Raw genomic sequence first — 19,847 nt, forward strand, 5'->3', positions numbered from 1 at the left:
TCTATCTATCTATCTATCTATCTATCTATCTATCTATCTATCTATCTGTATACTAACAGAATAACTAACAAATTAATGCTTGAGACAAATCACAATCTAGATTCTGGTGTCTTGCCATCAGTTACTGCAGACCATGCTCAATAGGCAATTAAGACAATTTAGTCAGAAACTGCCTCTCACTTAACAACAAATCATTCTAGCAATACTGTACATGGCTCCTATTGACAGCATCAACCCATTTGAATTATTGAAACATGTGGTGGAGATTTTCAATGGAGGACTTACACATCAAGGAACGTCTGACGGAGGTGTGGAAAACACTAAGTCAAGTCATAAGAGTGTAGCGGGAGACAAGGGTCCAGAGGAGTCCTAATTCCTCTGTGGAAGGTTCCTTGCTAAGGGTTTAATGCTTTATCAGCTCCGAAGATAGACGGTGCAGACAGAGGGTAGACTTTCAGCAGTGACTGCTGACACAGGAATAGGATTCAGATTAATTTTAAGTGGATTATGACATTTTACACAGTCTCCTTTGATGATAATAGTTCATAAAAGGATCAGTCAACACGGTTATAAGCCCATTACTCACTTCATCCTTTTCTGTTGCTTAATCTGTCGGTGGACTTTCATGTGCTGAGACCAGGGGGTAAGGTTCACTGACAAATGTGCTCTGGGATGCATTTGCATTTTCTGCAATGAGCCCTCATGCATTATCCCGTTCTGCGATCATCAATAACTACCTGGCATTATCTTATTATGCACATTATATGCCAGCCACCGCTCCCAAAATGAAATTACAGAAAGATGAAGTTGTTGTTGTCGAGTGCAGTGAGCAGATCTCCACATGCGGCATCCAGGAAAAGAAAGCTGTGAGAGACACAGCCCGGGTGAAATGGGTTGGTAAACATGGCCGACAGATAAGACACATTGGTATTCAGCTGCATCTCGCCAAGCTGGCCTCGAGGCCTGGCTGATAATACCCGCTCTCGGCTTCAGGGTCAGAGGTCTTAAGTTGATTGGCAACAGGCTGACACAGGGAAATAGAGTGTGCTGACTGGAGTCTAATGGGGTTGACGCGCGCAGACGTATCAGCGTGGCTGGCATGTTGGCAATGCCACGGTCTCACTCTGACCCTCGCGCACCTGGATGCTTACAGGTTGTTCACTAATCTATTAGCCCCTTTGTCAGACACCTCTGGCCTCTCTCACACAGCACAGCAGCACACAGGCCTGTCCTTCTGCCACTTCTGTCATGCTGGATTGTTTTCCTCACAACAGTGTTTGCTCTGCCTCATTCGCTTTCAGCTGTACCTCCCAGCTCTTTACGCCTCCCGGCCGCTGCTGTCTACCAACATGCCCAAATGCATTCAACCGGAGAATCCCATATAAGTATGATCTCTCTCTCTCTTTCCGTCACCTCTTCTCTCCCTGTCTCTCTTTTGTCACTCTCTAGTTCTCTCCCAAACCCCCCCCCCCCCCACTCGTACACACGTATATTTACTCGCAGCCGTCCAGGCACAAAACACAAACGCCCACTAACAAATGTGCGCACACATAAACACGCAGAACAGTGATTATTTCTATGACTCTCCGCTGATGTCCTACATTACTCAGCTCTCACTGAAATAGCTTATTCACACTTAAATTCCCATTTGGGGAAAAAAGCCGCTCGCTGCACCAGCAACACGGCAGCAGCGTATTTGGAAGCATGACAACACCAAGAAGATTTCTCAGAGCATCCCTAAGTAATGACACGAAAAGTAATCCGCTGTCAGCTCGCAGCCTTTGTGCAGAGCAGGAGTGTTACAGTTGCAGGAACAGGAAAGTGGGCTCTTGGAAGAGCACTTATTAAGGCTATACGCATGACAGCCATTGGGTTTGGTTCTCTGTCAGAGAGAGGGAGTTCATTAGCATTGATCTGTTTGCAATACCTGATGCCTTTTGCTCACTGAAGAGAAAACAAATTGATGATTTTTGGCTTATGCTCCACCGTCTGCCACTGTGGAAAAACTGAAATCTTTACGTCCTTTTGGAACGGCAACATCCTGTTCTTGTGTTGTTGAAGCAACATCTGTTTGAGCTGCAAAATTCCACCATCAAATCTAAACTGTGGCGTAGAAGCCAGTAGAAGTAGCTTGTCCTTGTGGCGGCTGTCTCATTTGATTATGGTAATCACAGCGGAGCTTCAGTATTAATGTGGTAGTGATTTATTGATGTTAAAACGCTATTTGTAGCCGCTTCAGCTTAAGTCGCCATCCTCTGATTTGAAAATGATGCTTTCTGACATTCTAAAAACTGTGATAAAAAGTGTGCGTTATGTAAATGTCGTCTGTGACACCCAGATGGAACATATTATTGGAAAGCAGCACACATTAAAAATATAGTTCATATAGTTCAAGTATAGTTTTTGATTATTCATTAAATCACAGCAACAAATCATCAGTATTTTAAGGAGACTTTATCAAGGCAGATGCCAACACATGGTTCAAACCTGTATCAACAACCATCCCAGCGGAGAAAAGCTGCAGCGACAGCATCCTAAGTAGATGGAAGCCTCAACAGCTGCTCATCTTTAGTTTTTCATGAGAATTTCTTCATAACGTAAAGCGCTCACACTTTCACTTAGCCGACTCAAGAACTGTATGAGCCTGCGATAACTGGAGCTATACGCGGTACCAAAGGGCGCACTGGTGTGGAACATCAATGTCAGCACATTCAGACGCAGGAGGTCCAACGGGGAGGAACTATGAAAACTTTGTTGACCGTCCGGTGCTTACTGAGCTTTAGGAAGCCTGGGAGCGTGGGGCTGGTGTTTTATTCATGGGCCAGAAAACATGAAAAGTACAGCAAACAGAAACATCCTACGTTGGGGTAATTGAGGACGAGAAAGAGAGATTTCGAGATAATGAGATAACTTTTGTGAGGGAATTTGAAAAGCAAGTGATTATTACGCTGTACTAGAAGAAAAGTGCTCTCAGCAGAGTGCAGCAATCCACCAGCAGGTGTGTCTGCCTCTCCCCTCCCAACCAAAGAAGAGTTCAATCTCACACAATTGTCCCTCCCGGCTCCCTTACAGTCAAGATGGGGATGAAGATAACAGAAATGAAAATGTATTCATCTTGTATCGCGCCTAACTTTAGTGGATCACAACATATCGGCAATGGAATTAATCTGCAGATGCTCCAGTTCAAAATTAGACCAAATTTAACTTTTCTATGGTTGTCTATGAATGTTTTAGCCCAGACAACTGCCAGAGATGCTTTTGCAAATTAAAGCAGTTGTTTATGACTTATGGTGATGGTTCAGAGGAGTGAGGAGTCCGCAGTCAATGATGGTAGAAAACTGTCAATAAAATATAGGTTTTTAAATACAAATAAAATGTTATCACACAAAAAATGAGCACAAAGAATTATTAAGCAGATGGGTCTAGTAGTATGCAAGATTAGCCGTGAACAGACTGATACACACACACACACACACACACACACGCGGCCGAACACATCTCCCCACAGGCTTGCCGGAGATAATGAAAGTTTAAAACGGGAGTGAAACCGTTATTTGACAGAGAATGCAACATAAAGGAAGAGTAGGACGGAAGCACATTGCAGGTTATTGGCCGGTCAGTCTCTTCCTTCTGTCCGATGGGAGACTACTCTACAGTTCCATAACATCATGTAATATGGAGCTTAATAATTTGAAATAAGGAGGAGACCTTGATATTTTTTCCTGAACCTCTCGTGAAAAGCCATGTACAGTATAGTGGATGTCTGTTCTTTTTAAATGAATGCATCACACAGAATTGAAAGGTTAATCAAAATAAAGATGAATATTTTGTTTGCTGGATCAGCAGAGGTTTCTGACCATGATTAACCAAACGATAAAGAAAAAAAACCCTGAATTGTCCACAAGATGATTAATGTACAAGTTATTAACCTGTGCACCAACAAGCTATTATCCATATCCCATCAGCACAATGCTATTTGGCATTATGTGTAATCTTGTCGTCTACGATTAGAAATACCTTCTCTTTCACCATTTGGAAATAGTGCAGTAAGCCAGACATGCACGATTGGGGTCAGGACCCCAAGAAATAATCTGCTTTGGGCATTTCAATTTGAAACGCCGATTAATCAGACAAAGGTTAAGGGGGACAGCTGAGAACCAGACAACTCAGGGTTATTGTTTTGCAACTTGGAGAAAGCTGGTAGGTAAATAAGTCTATAATTTGGTTTTGAGTCTTAAATGTAGAGCTGATCTAAGCCTATGGATCAGGTGGCAAGGCACCACAGGGTGTCCTCTGTGTTAGAGACACCCAGAGACAATATGAACGTTCTGCTGTAGGGTTTGCATCAGTATTATAAAGATTGATCAATGGGGGCTTATTTATGCAACTACTAAAGGATGTAACCATCTATATGTATGGTTGTGCTTCTTTGGTTTACATTTATGGGCAGTTTGAGATTATTCATGGCCCTAACCTCTTTGTGGCAAACAGCCAGAAATAATTGTTGGCTAATATCATATTAGAAAGGGGAAATGTATCGAAGCATAACGGCCATAAAAGATGTCAAGTCTATCAGCAACCGATAATGATTCACTACTTCTGTGGCAAAATGTGTACTTCTGGTCAATCTTTGCTTCGGTGAACAATGGAACAAAGTCAATGAGCCTCAGTTGTCCTTACTTGAATACAAGTTTATAATAACACAAATCTGACTTCAGAGTAGATCTTGGTATACAGCCGTGGGAGTCGGGAACATCATCACAAATCATATATTCCGTCAGGTGTAATAATTGTCTAAAAGACAGAAAAAATAAGATTCCGCACACTAGATAATGTTCCCATGAACATAATAATTGTCTACTCACAACTACTGAATGCTTAGTCTTAAAATGTATAGAATTCATCTGAACTTGTGTGGTCTAAATTCCCCCCTCTGAAAATTTCAGCAGTCAATTTCAAGTCAATTATCAAGAGCTCAATTCTAATTAGGTGTTGCTCATAAGATTCACATCTTTATCGCCATTAGATGCATTCAAATGAGGCAGATTCGGCCATCTCAGTTAACTTACCATCATAACTGATTACAATACAAATATACAAATAATATGCCCATGTGCCAACTGTGTTGTTGATGCTAATTCTCAATCTTTTTTTTAACTTCGATCATATGACCTAATGAGCAATAATAATGAAACTATATTGTAATAGATGGCAACGCTGCTGTGCCCCGTGGTGTATAGGTGTGAGTCTGCGCCTTTATGTGTGTAGAGTAAGGAAGCAAATTAAACTAAATTGAATCCTCCGCAGGGTGCAGCTTTTGATAGGCGGGACGCTGTAATAGTTGTTGCTGCCTCGGGAACGACAGCTGAACTTTGATCTAATGCGAGAGCAAGTGTTTGGCAAACTGTGACCTGCTGGTAGATGTCAAATAAAATCATCCTTCTGGTTGTTGTTTTTAAATCGAATCTAAAAAAAATCTCCCCGTCTCTGTCTGTGTCCTCTCTAGATCTGTGAGTGCTGAATGCTGAATGCCATTAACTTCTTTACTGACATCAAGGCACGCCATTGAGGAGCACACCCTGTCTTCTTTTACCTGCCACTTTACTTCCCCCTAGCGAGAGCTAACATCACCGAGAAGCTCCTCCCGCTCACCCTTTAACCAGCTGTTGCTATGGAGAATCTCAGTGAGCTCCAGAACCCATTGTTGGACAAAAACAGTAAGCACATGGTCAACGGTTATGGGGGCGACTTCCCGAACAACCAGTACCAGGAAAACATTATTAATTACTTTGCTGGAGGAGGAGGCGAGGGAGGAGGCGGAGGAGGAGGAGGAGGAGGAGGAGGAAAGGTGAATAACGGCAACGTAGTGAGCGGAGGTAGTTACAATACCAACGGGAAGATAAAATCTCAGCAGCTTTTGGACGCCACCTCGCTGCACCTGGCGGTAGAGGCGTTCTACAGGCCCAACTTCATCCTGTATAAGGAGGACAGTGGCAGCATCAAGGCTAAGGAATACAAAAGCGAGTGCTGCGAGACCACGTTCACGGAGAAGAAAGCAAAGGAGGAGTCCAACGCGGCGGGGGCGGACACGCCTGCTACCGAGGATCCCCAGGCGAAGCTGCTGGAGGACGGCGAACACGTCAAGATCCAAACCGTTTCCTATGACGTTGAGGAGGAGGAGTACGTGGAGTACGAGGTAAGAGAGGAAATGCATGAGTGGAATAATGAGAGAATCCATTTGACCAGAATGGATTTTTTTTTTGTTGTTGCAGTGAATAGAAAGTTTTTGAGATATTCATTTTCAAATTAGGCCATTTAAAATGAAAATGTAAAGTATGTAGCACTTAGCCTTGAGTTTTGTGCTTGTGCCATCATCCAAAGCAATGTACGGACCATCAAAGACATACAGAACGTTGTTTTAGTTTCATAAGATACTTGATGGCAGTTGAGGTTCATTTCTTTAGGGGTCAGTGAGAAACTTGTGTGATCTTAACGTTCCATACCAGGCCGACGTATCCGTCCATCCAGGTGTCCGAGCGCCTGCAGTGTGTTTGTGTTAATTGAGAGACAGAGCGAGCATGCTTGTATCCCTGTGGTATTAGCACACTTGTATCATCACATGATTGGGCTCGACGCCTGGATCGGACTGACATTTTACTAACCACAAATCCCATTTGATCCACTGACCTTGGCCTCAATTCCCAACTCTAGTAAAATTCACCCATGCTGGTCTCACCCAGGGATATTAGAAGCTACAGTACTTCAGCATTACAGTAGTTTTCACTCTACTGGCGTGGCCAATAGCACAAAGCACTCTAAAAGATTTAGGGGATTGGACTGGCGGAATAGGGTGTTGAGTACAACCAGTGTCCTGCAAGTGTCCCAATGAACCGACTGCCACACACCCGCGGGTCTGCTAGAATTAACCTGGATCGCTGTGATAAACATGTAGCTGCTGAAATGCAACGTGACATGGATACATATAGTGCGGGGGCTCTGCAGAGAGACAGTGCATTTCACATCATGAATAAAAAAAAGAAAACATGGTTCTTCGCTAACTTCACTTAGAGAAAGAAATACAATGTTAATGCAAAGAGATAATGTTCCTTCCGTTGCTCTCTTTCACTAGTAAACGTAGGTGGACGCAGATAAAATGCACATGTTGTACGCACTAATGCACCAACTGGAGGCTCCTCTTGGCCATTTAAAGGTTAAGTCCACACATTACCATATCGTTCATCTAAACACGTGCCCTGTTCACAAATGAACAAACACATTGTTAGAAAAGCATAATCTTTCCCCTCAGCCAGCGTCGAGATGCAAGGAGGAAAATTCACAGTGGGACTTATTATGTACCACAAGGTGTACCTCACACATTGAGAGTAAATGTATAATGTTGTAGGTTTGTTTGGTAATAATATTAATTAGCCTGAAGGTGCCCCGTGGAGTTTTCTTGTAAGCAAACAAAGGTTCTGTTTACAAGCGCATTGATTGTATCCTCAAGCTCTAACAAACATGTTGGATGCATTAATAAAGATAAATGAAGATTTTCTGACTATTTAAAGTTGGGTAATATTCACATACATGTTTGCCACTGTCGTTTGCACTGTTGCTCTTCGCTGCCTTTGCACATTACTGCCACCGAGTGTTCAGCAGAACAGCTTGACGTTGCCCACACGACCGTGCGTGATACACAAACAGAAAAAGGACCGGCATGTGAAATCATTGATCCACAGCACAACAAAAGGTACATTTCTTTGCTTCACTCTAAATTGTAATCTTTGTGCTGTTGATTTAAGGACATCAGGTGTCAGCTAAATGTGAAGGTTTGAATTCATTTTGATGCATCTTATTTAGTCTGAACACTCTAAATGCTTCATTTAAACAGGACTGAAACTTAAGTTGTAATAGAGTTACAAACTTGAAAGGAACTATTTAGGGAGCCCTTGCTACCGTAACGTAAAAGGCACATTTAGACATGGTTATGTGACTCACATTTCGGGCACTTTTACACCTTGGATGGGCATGCATGTCTCCTGATTAAATCATCAAAAAGATTCAAAACTACATTATAAAATATATTTTTTCTTTGTTTATTTGATTAGAAAAAAAAGATAGGTACAAGCCTATATAAAAAATAACACAAAAGTCTCAAAGTAGACATGAATTATGACTCCCGGGGTACATTTCATCATTGGAAGCTAGTTTAGGGAGTAAAATCACAATCTACAGCTCGAATCACTTCACTTCTCCCTGGCAGCGGTGACCGAGGCTCGTGGGTATTGTAGTATTTAGATCCGTCCGAAGAAACAAAGTTAAAATTAATAAAACTGTTGGCCATAACATAAACCTATTGACATTATCCAACAGAGTCTCATGTTTCTATGTTATGTAACAGTGGGGATATTGTTCAGAGAACAAATGGAAATACATAATAAGGAAAAACAACAACTTCTTTCATTACGCAAATCTATTGGTTATCAATTAAATGGTGAAATGAAACATCTGTAATGAATCAAAACACTTAAAATCGTTGCATTTTTTTTAGGTGTCAAAGTTCACATGCAATTTTTCTTCACTGTGTAATCAATTATTCTTGCTGAAGTTTTGAACAGTTTGATTTAATTTAATTTGCATCCGTTTGTAAAAGTGTGATGTTGGTGTTCATTTGTATTTGTGAGAATGTGTGTGTTGAGTTTAATCTTTAATCGAGTTGTGTTATTCCAACTATTAACAAATACCGGCGTACATTCACCATGGTCGTCCATGTGCAGCGTTTTAGATGCAGAATAGTGAATTTATCTCGTAAAAACCTTCACTTAAAAACTCTGAAGCACAACTGAGCTGAAAAAGAATCCACTCTCTTTTCCTCTTCACGAGGGAGGTACGAAGAAGAAAATAGATTTAGGTAGAGGAGGATTGAAGAAGGTTGTGAATGTGACAAAGGGATGGAACATGATGCCTTTATACTCAGGCAATTGTCTGGTATAATATAAACTGTTCAGTTCTTCGTAGTTTTACAGCGATTTTGTGTCTAAATCAGTGGATGGAGGATTTTTAAGAAGCTCTGTTTTTTAGGAAAAGATGGTTGTTGCACAGCAGGATTTCTCATGTTTGTTCTTTTTTATTAAGGTTACAGTGTGACAGCAAGTGTCTTGGTACAACATTATAAGGCACTGACAGCTCGAGAGCAATGATATTAGAGGGCAGCATTTGCTGCTATTATTGGAATGATGGCAGTAAAAGTACATCTTTATGCTGCAGATCAATATGTCCTTCGCTACAAATATGTATCGCCTTTTAAATAATCTGTGTGACATTGATCACTAAATTTAGCTGTTTTTGGTGTGACCAGGCCTGTAGGGACATCTTTCAGGGATTTAACCGCTGCTTCTTTTTCACACTCCACATGCCGACTGCGTCTTTCAAAGTTTTTAAATCCCCCCCTATCTTGTCCGTTTCTCTTTCTATGCAGCTCATCCTTAGTGAGTCATATTGATTTAATAAAGGAATCAGTGGGGTGTGATGGCTTTTGCCTGATTCAGCTCAAAACAAGAGTTTGGGTCCAATCACTAATCATCCCAATCCTGCAATGTGGAGCGATACAGCCATTTCAAATGCATACAACACGTTATCTGAAAGGTTTTCGTCAGCACTCTTCAACTAGATGAGATGAAAATAGTGTCAATGTCTGAAAGCTGATTTACCTGATGTAGCTTTCTTTGAGATCAGCAAACTTTTCCGACAGCAAACAAAACCACGTCCCTCACAGGTCGATACAGCAGCCCACACACAGTTCCATATGCAACCTGCCATATTAGAAGGATTGCGGCGATCAGAGTTATTATTGTCAACCACGCTAAGAATTGGAGGAAGACTTGGTGTCAGGAAGTATCAGAAGATTCTATGAGGTACAGACCGCTACGGAGGAATGCCACTGCTCACCAGGTGTTGCACACAAATACGGGAAACTGTGTCAAATAATAAGCTTTAAATCCTCATTAATTCATTGAAGGTCCTTAACTCAAGGCGGTACAAGATGTTCTAGTTCTCCTGTCTCTGTAACTTGCGGATATTAAACGTTTGCTCTTTTCAGAACTCATCACGAAAAAAAATGAAAAGGGGGAAACTACTGCGGTGAAATAAAGGAATTTATTTTTAAATGGCTTTATTAAACACAGCAATTCTCCAATTATCAAAGCACATTACAGATAGCCCCGGGGGGGATTAGTAAAGTAGACAAATTCCATCAAGGAGATTTAAATTTGTCTTTGTTTTCAAACTTGAAGGTGCATGATAAGAAACAACAGGGATATTTCTAATGGTATCACTTTAGAAATGTGCAATCCTCCTATGATTTGAACCTCTCCTTCTCACTTTGCAGTTCAGTACTAGCTGCACACGGCAAACCTTTTATCCCAACACCAAAAACATCCAATTATCAATCCTCTGTAAGATTCACTGAAAGTCTTTCAACAAATGCATTCCCTTTGTGAAGAACCTATTTTTGCCTTACATAACACAACAATTCCCTTTATTACCTTTTCAATCATACAGGAAGAGACGTGTTTCAGGTAACACCACTTTCACTTCCTCCTTTTTCATTAACTTGCATGTATTCTGTTTGAGCGGAATATTGGAAAACAGCATTGCAGTTATTAAGACAGTCTAACAAACAGAGGGCCAATGATAATAAGCCGTGGCCCTGCTGAAGTGCCCTCAGGCAAGGGGCTGGATCGCTCACACCTGCAAGGTTGCAGTCGTGCACTCTGCCCTCCGTGTAGAAGATTAAAGCCAAGAGAATTTTGCCTTCAGAGGCCGACAAGCCTAACAACAGAGGGAAAGTCCTTCCATGTTAGAGGCCTCTGTGTCGGGAAAACCCAGACAACCTAATCTGTCTCCTTTTATCAGCTCCAGCCTTAACAAGTGCACAATGAGCACTGGAGGTCTGCCAAGTGGACCCCCCTCTGTCTCCGCCTCCCTCTTAGTCGCATTGCTCCCTGGCACATCAGATCATGTCCAAAAAAGAAGAAAAATGTAATGCCAAAACAGCATGACACAAGAGAAGCAAATCTGTATTTATAGCTCAAGCATGAAACAATGATTCGATCTATGTCAGTGCCGCAGCGTCCAAATTGCTGACAGTTAAAAGGTAGCATTTGTGAGCCGTGGACAGATTGCTGCTTTACGCTCTACTCATTTTAATGTCCGACTGTAGAATCAGAAAAATTACAACTAAATTGTGTGTATTGCTATATGCAATTAATGATCATGGAGAGTAGGAGGTGAAAGAACTGAGGTCTTGTTAAAAGTGTCAAGTGTCAAAAGAGATCTTTTTGCAAGTGACCCAACGACGTTTTTTTAATTGATCTGACATTGTGAGATGCAGTGACGGTCCTGGCTGATGGGAGAAAACTTACTGTTGCTCCTTGCTAAAACATTATAAGCCCGGAGGCTCGCCAGTGTGGACCTGCGGGTCAGGTAGTAGCTCTTCTACTCTATATGTGGACACACCTGGTAAAGTTGGTATATCTAACAGCAGAGTATAGTTCCAGAGATGGCTGAACAAGTCCTCAGTTTAAACCACTCAGCCCTGTGAATAGTGCTGGTACATGCAGATTGAGGAGCTGACTGGAGTTAATGAACCAGCAGGAATCAATCTACCTCGATCTTAATGGGATTCCAATGCTGGACTGTATCCTCAGTAGTGTCTGGGTTTGCAGACCACACATTTTTGAATATCATAAATTTTCTTTGTTTGTAACTACTCCTTTTAAAATTATAATCTTTAAGATTTCAGTTCTTGTTGATTTGGCAACACCTTTGGTCACCGGTTGGTAATGCTGAATTCCTCTCTATAATACAAGTCCCGGTTTCCCTTTTGAAATGTTTATCAATCATGTAGGCTTGATTTAGGCTTTGAGCTAATCTGATCCACCAGATGGTTTGTTACACAGAACCATCTGAGAAGCCGTCATTGGAAACGGTTTGGAAAAGGGCAAGCATTTTCTGAAAATACTTGGCAGGTGATTGGATAAACCACCTGTCAATCAAACTCTTGACAGAGCCAGCTGGGAGAAGAGTGAAAAAGCCTTCAATGTCATTCTTTGCTCTTCTAGCAATAAAGAGCTACTCTCCAAGTCTGATACAAATGATGCTATTGCAGCATCTACGCTAATCTCTTCAGGAGCCACCATTGTTGTCAAGCGCTATTGACACTAATTGGTCAGTGCTCTGGCTTACCAGACACATGAGCATTACTTGAAGTCTGAAAAGATGGATTTCGCATGTGTTATGTGATGGGGCGATTCTCGCGTGAGCTGGAACATCGCGAGAATCCAGCTGCCATGCAAGGTAAGCGTTGAGCAGTCATTCTGTCCCCCCTCAAATAGTCTACTGGATGTACATACCTGAATATGCTTCCTCTTGAAAATAACCAGATATTCCGTTCTCTGGATTACTGGAATGACGGACTCCGCCACCGACAATTTAAACTATTTTACTTAGAGGTAACTAATGAATGGAAATACATGTAATGGCTACAGCGGAATAAATACGAGGACAATGCTTTGATCTTCAAGTCATGTATTCGGTCCATTAAAATGGAAACATGTATTTCCCCCTGCATAAACAAAAATCGCACTTGAGCAGGGGATAAGACTCGCCATTTATTTTTGTCTGCCATCTGTTACACCATCTCCAGTGATTGAAATTTGCATTCATCAGTCCATTTCATATTCACATAATAATTTGAACGTGTGGTATTCGTGCCACTCTGCAACATTTCAATAAAAATGGCCGCTGCTGACCTTTTCTGATTAAACCCTTTTTTTTCGGCGCAGGCATTGGAGTGCTAATTCTTCATGGGCGTGGGTGTGAAATCAAATATATAGATCAGTTTTAAAATAATTATATCTCCAACTGCCCTCTACCTCACCTGTGCAGCCTTTTAAATCAGACCAGGTTTGATTAGAGGGGTTATCCGTTCTCACTAAATCTGAGGGGACATGAGCTTTCGCCTTCATTAAATCTACAAAGTAGTCATGCTGCGGTTCAGTGCACACACATTGTTCCTTTCCTGAAGGGTCCAGCACCCAATATGAGCCTGTGTCATACAATCTTTCAGAGGTATCCCATTTCTCATTTCGCAGTAAATGACAAACCGATCTCTTGGATCATTTCAATTCAGCGGTAAGTGAGTCTGCCCGTTGGATTTTAAAGCTTGCTCACCTCTGCTAACCGGGGATATTCATCCCGTGGTTTGGTGCGTCTCTCTGAGCTACAGAAATCATAAGCTGCACATTGTGGCTCCAGAAAGGTAAAGGAAATTACATTACAGTCATTTAGCAGACGCTTTTATCCAAAGCGACTTACAATTCAGAATCTATCACATTTCTACACCGTAGGCACAGCTACGGGAGCAATTTTGGGGTTAAGGGCATTGTGCAGAGGGAAATGATGAAAGCTTACGCTGCATATGTCGTTAATGCCATTTGAATGACCATCATCGATCACTCCCTCCCTTAGACCTTGAATACTCGGAAACACTGTTTTTCACTGTTTTGAAACATCATTTAAGATATGATCCATAAAAGTACACAGGAGTATCTGACAGTTTAAGGACCAAATTCAACCAGAGACAGACAATTTAGTACACTACATTCAACAAAATGGTGTTGGGAAAAAAGCGATCGCTCACCAACGCAGAGACTTTGGATTAAATGCCGGCAGCAGTTCTTTAACCATGGACCACAGTTGGCAATGTTCCCAGGTGGGAAGCTGGTGAGGGTGATTTGTGTTGCAATTATAGTGATTGGTGCAGGTTGATTGGTTGTCTCCTGTCTATAACTTTCCCAGAGTGAGCGGGAGGTAGCAGCACAAAAAGCTGGGCCCCGTTCCACTATTAATACATCCATTGTCACACCTGTTCACATAACTACATCAAGTGAACACCTGCATCCGCAGTCATTAGGGTACCCAGTAATGAGGTGTTTACAACGCATTTAAGAAAGTCTGAAATCTGAGCACATCTCATCCCTCTTTTCTCAACATACTCTAAAACATCATGGTAATAACATTGTTTTATTCAAAAAGAAACTTCGGGGAGATGAGGCTATTTTTGAGATGTATGTATAATCAGTCAGCTGTTACAATACATTGCTTTTTAGCTTTATAGCCACTCTCTCCATTACTTTGGTAGGTCACCTTCTCATTGGGTGTGAATATATAATACAGCCTATTAAATGGCTATATGCACAGGCTAATCGATTGCCATCTTAATTATAGACGCTAGCAGCTTCACTCTAATGCTTTAAACTCAGTCAGAGTGACATTTAACTCGACATAAGGTTGTAGTTCTACTGTAGCTAAAATCTTTGGATCTGGTGTTTGTTGTGTGGAAATACAGTCTTAAAGCTGATATTTAGATTGTTTAATCCAGTCCCATCTGCAGCTTTTGGGTGATGTGTGAGTTTCTTTCATTTGTACATAATGTGCTCCTGCCTGATTAAAACACTATTGATGTGTGGACTGTGGGTTATAAGAGCTTAACCCTTATTTTTATCGACAAAAAAAAAGTTTTAAAGCTTTTTTTGTTTGTCTCTAGGGCATTTTATGCTTTTATAAGAGATACACAATAGAGAGGTGATAGGAAATGAGGGTAGAGCGAGGTTGGGAGGAACATGCGAGGAAGGTCCCTGGACAGACAATTGGCACCTTAAACCCCTATTGGCCATAAGGGCGCCCAATCAACTCTTTCTAAATAAACATGGAATATACAAGAGGCATTCTGGTTTCATAGGACAAGAACTACTTGTTATTTTCGTCAGATTTAATCCCTGATTTCATCACAACACAGTTTTGCTTGTGCATTTCAACTTGTTTGCAGAACATGAAGACAACACCAAGCGTGATGAGTGGTGTTCCCATGTTGTAGCCTCATTACAACCCTCCTAAATTGCACACCTGTCAACAGGAAGCCACGGGGCAACGGAGAGAGAGAAATAACAAATATGTTGTTCATTAATTCACCACAGGTAGCACATCTCCCCCCGACGACTGCAATACATGTTTGAGAGGACTGCATCGTGACGAGGCTTTTATCATTGTGATCGCACACTCTGTGACAGAGTGTCCCTCTGAGGTTCCTGAGTGTGGTGGGCCTCGTAGGGCTGCTGAGTCCAGGCACTGTGTAAATCACAGGGTTCTTATTAAGCGCACGGTAAAGCTTGTATTTCTTTTTACCAGCCGCCCCCCTTTGGTGGCACTCAATCACACTGCCTTTAAAATTACAAACCCTTAACACAAAACCCTAGTCACAACCAGGGGTTGGGCTCCTACACCGGAATAACTTAACATGACCATCTGCATCGCTGGATCGTGGGTACAGATACAGTACCCGCGGTACATCCTAATGCAGCATCAGCGCAACATACTGTACACATTGCACTGATGCTGCTTTAGGATGCACAGGGGGCGACTGAATATTATCTTGGCTAGAACTGCGTCTCGACAGACAGGGAGGCCAGATGACCTGCAGATGACACTTATGCAAAGTGAGCATGCACCATCTTTTCTAGAAATTTAATTAAATGAGAAGGGACTATTAAAAAGGGCACAGATCCTAATGATGTGCGCCTGCTCCCTTTTTAAAAGGCGTGTTTTTCTAATGGACCTAGGACACTGTTGCAGCCATGAGATGACTTTGGGCTTAGTTTTTGTGATTTCCCAGTGAATACTTCTCCTCTATCAGGATAGTAAATGTACTGAAAATGTCATTTTTTGTGCCGTATTGCATCTTTAATGGCATTCGCTCATTAACTTTGCATATGCATTCAGCCAAGTAATTGAATCCCTTTGGTTGTGAAGTAGGTTATTTCAGCATCCAGACCTCTACCTTTGTGTGGCTGCACAGTACAGCGATTCATTTATGTAATCTCAAACGCTTGTTTTTGCTTCATGAAATGGTTGAAAGGACAATATTATTTTCTGTGGGTGCTTTAATTTGATTCCGTGTGTTCAGTAATTTGTGTTTGTGGTGTGCATTTTCCTCTTATACATTCAGACAAGCTAGCTGCATTGCTCTGATCCAAAAGATGTTTTTTTTTAATTGTACAGTTGTAATCGACTCACTGATTATGTTGTTATTGCATAGGACGGCAAGGGGAAATTATATATCCATGTTTTTCCCAATAGAGGCCCGTGGCATCTAATTTAAGGAGTCAGCTCCCACAGCATGAATCTGCTTTCAAAAGTATATCAAAGAAACTCACAGAAAGAAAACTGTTTAATTTGGATATAACCCAATTATTATTATTTTTAATTGTAATGGAACCAAAAAATAATAGTGACAGGGTTTTTTTTACTAAAATAGCCTAAATATGTGGTAGCAAATAGTATAACAGTGCTGTTGCAGCGCTCCAGCCAGATTCACTGGGTCTATTTGCAGTCACAATATGTGCACTGTGCACAAAGAAGCTATTTATTTATCTATTTCATGAGTATATCATGAACACTCTTGCCGTGCTTAGTTTGAATTCGTAAACATGTTAGCTCATCGCAAATATAAATAAAATCAAATACAGGTGACGCTTTTTACGCAGTGGAGTGGCTCAATCCCAAGAAACATTCAAATGCATGCTCAACCTCACGCCATCTTCATATGATTACCTGCCTGTCATACAGGAGGTAAGGTACGACACATTCACTTGACATCAGGACAAAAGAATAAAGGTACAAAGACAAATCTCCAGGCAGAATGGAGAGCAGGGGGTAAACAGAAAAGGTGGACAGGGGCACATTTCCTGTATGTTGTGGAGGCAATTTGACAACAAATAAATTACACGAGCCCTCCTCTTGCTTATGCTGTCATGGCTGAGTGGTGAAACCATCCATTAGTTCTTCATTACCTGTCAGCCTGTTGCCACATGTTGACAGGGTTTACGCCCCGCAAGACATAGCTGAGCAGCGAGCAGCACCGGCATGCATAGTCATTAGGACATTCCGATAAATGGGATGCCAACTGTCAACGCGCAGGAGATTGGTAAACAAAATTCTGTTTACTTTAAATCAAACAGCTTCTCTGTAAATTCAAAGCCTGTCAGTCTGACCTGTGACTACTGGTTTGCACAGGTTCTTGAGTGTAATCATATATACTTAATGTTCCATGAGACAGCTTTGTAGAGGGATTGGTGGCCTGTTTTCATCTGCTGTGGCTCCCCTGCAACCATTTGAAGGTTTCATGATTCATGACCTTCCTGTCCATCCAGACAGGTCTGCATGTAGCTTCCTGGCGATGTACATGCAGCTCTGCCCGCTGGTCTGCACCGACTCCAGCCGACCTCATTGTTCGCTCGCTTGCCTCACTTCCTCTGCTTCTCTCTCCCTGTTCCCTGATAGCCTAAGCTAACCAAACAGCTAGTATCCCTAGATGATGTATGGTTTCATTCTCCAAACAGCCAGAAGGCTGTGCAGATATTGTCAGTATAGGCTCTGAGGCACAGAGCAGAGCAGGGCTCGCCCTGGAGAGATTGTGCTACAGCGCTTGCTTAAGGCCGTGAATGCAGAATGACAATATGCAGAATGTGGGCTGCATAATGCTCGTGTGTTATGACCTTTTTTTTCCTCTTTTTTTTGCCTCCGCATTGCATTATGAAGAGAATGAAAATATATCGATCCTCTCGGCAGGTGTCTGTGTTCACAGCTTTCAACAGATTTATAAGCTTCTCAGCTTGACAACACAGAGGGGCATTGTCTGAGGCTGCAGAGACGGATTAGAAAGTTTTCGCTTGCACATTCATTTTTGGAGTTTATTATACTTGTTTTGTCCTCTAGGATGCCTATTTTTTGGATTAAATTAGAGAGCGCGCCCACACATTTTAACCACCCATCCAGTAATCCCCACCATCAATCAGGCAACATGACTATAAGGGCCACATGTTATTAAAACTAATTGAAAATGTTTTCACCCCTCAAAGCACATTAATTCCCAACACTGTCACCCAGAGTAATTTAACTTTTAATACAACGTAAACACCATAACACTGCACTCTTGCTGACTGAAAAATAACTCTCACACTGTACACAACATAATTACATGTTTTTCAAAGCATTGCTCTAGTTCAATCAAATTATTCAGGCTCAAAAAGTGAATTTTTTTATTAACCCCCCCCCCCCCCCCCGTAGTGGTTTCCCTAACTTGCAGCTTTACATTTAACAAGATACAAGTAATACCCAAAATTCAGCAAGTCCTGCTGCCTTTGTTTTAAAGCCGTTATAAATTACTATGTGCTCCTCACTATCAGCATACAGTTCTATAAGGAGATTATGACGCATTATAAGTATGTTTATATTGTCTGTATTTTTATAATGCGTTACCAAAAAGTGGATTTTATAGCATTCATTTAATGCAGAGAAGTTTGAAAATGCAGAAGTACAATGGAGACACAAGCCTAGTGCCCGTTAGGCTAAATGTATTTTAGAGCAAACTAAACTAGACAGACTAGACAAAAACAACAACTGGTCCAACATTGACGTGAGCATTCCGAGGCCAGCACACACCAGGGCAGGCTGCAGGTTTGCTTGGCTTTGGTAAGACATTGATTATATGGTCGAGGAGCAGACACTGTCATCTTCGTGTTTGAAATCCAAACTCATTAGGTACACAAAAACCACAAAAACACATGAAGGGATTGAGAGTTGTAAACCTAATGAAAATATTGACAAAAATAAGATTCCCATCTTAAATGTGATGATTGGACTTTTGATAATGTCCCCATGTTTTGCCAAATGTTCCCCGTCGGATATGATGAAATATTCAGCTTCATATTGAACTCATTTTCTGTGATACAACAGTATATTGTTAGCCTTGATTTCTTTCATTTATTTTTCATGTTCCACCCTCATGCTGGATCATCCTTCAAACAGGATGATGTGTGAAGGATGCGGCTTAATGGCTTGTATAGAAACCGCGGCCTCAATCTGCGGTTTCTTTTCATTACAGGCACCCTGGAAAATAAATCTGTATTCTTAGTCTTGCCTTTGTTGTGAGGGAAAATACACCTTATATGTACCTTAAAGGTTATTTGGCCAAATGTGGTCATGAAAAACAAACTTTGAAATTTGTAGATCTGACACCCTGATCTTTTTTTAGCCGCGGTTCACGACTGAGAACCCTCGAAACAGTATGCAGATGTACGAGTGTCAATTCTCTTTTGCTGAAGGCATTTTAGTTTCATGTGAGGAACGTTGCATGGAGCGTGAAATAGTTTCATAAAGCTTTAGGGAGGAGGTGTGTTTGATTCATAACTATTTCATATTTAAAATGAAGTGTACCTTCAACCGTATCAACCGTAGCTTCTTTTTTTTTTTGATGCCATCTGTTGTTTGGATGCCAAAATGTAAGAATCTGCATATCTCAAAACTAATGAGAAACTAATGGGCCATCACAAAAAGTCCATGAATATGAGCTGTGACATTAAGGGGAACGAAATGATCCGGCATGCAGTGACTCGTCTATGTTTTGTTTCCCATCACACAAAATTGCTTTTTTCTTTATCAGTGAGTGCAGATTATTTCTCCTCTCAGTCGACTCAAACATCACCGCTACCTGTACACAGATAGAGAAAAACTTTTCCTTTCATCTTGTACAAGGAAATCGGCCTCAGTCCACATGTCTGTCTTCACATCAACTTGACCAATGATCAAACCATTTTTTAACTTCACAGGAAAATGGATGCACTGACCATGTTGACAGAGGATGCTACAGCTTTTGTTAACTGATTCTGATTGACCTAAAGCGGTGCTGCAAATGTTAATTACAAGATATGACATGAGGGAAGAATAAAAAC

The 19,847-nt window shown here is 41.4% G+C and overlaps 1 protein-coding gene across 2 annotated transcripts in view; it reads left to right on the plus strand.

The window, feature by feature from the left end:
- The window catches only part of syndig1l (synapse differentiation inducing 1-like), a 30,663-nt gene that overhangs the window by 1,659 nt on the left and 9,157 nt on the right, over nucleotides 1-19,847 (plus strand). For both annotated transcript variants that reach the window (XM_031866022.1, XM_031866023.1), the window contains exon 2: nucleotides 5,507-6,196. In XM_031866022.1, coding sequence (XP_031721882.1) covers nucleotides 5,672-6,196 — 525 coding nt within the window. In that variant the 5' untranslated portion in view covers nucleotides 5,507-5,671. The remainder of the gene's footprint in view (nucleotides 1-5,506; nucleotides 6,197-19,847) is intronic.

The sequence above is a fragment of the Anarrhichthys ocellatus genome, unplaced genomic scaffold, assembly GCF_004355925.1.
Source record: "Anarrhichthys ocellatus isolate YVR2014 unplaced genomic scaffold, GSC_Weel_1.0 scaffold34, whole genome shotgun sequence".
NCBI classification, from domain to species: domain Eukaryota; kingdom Metazoa; phylum Chordata; class Actinopteri; order Perciformes; family Anarhichadidae; genus Anarrhichthys; species Anarrhichthys ocellatus.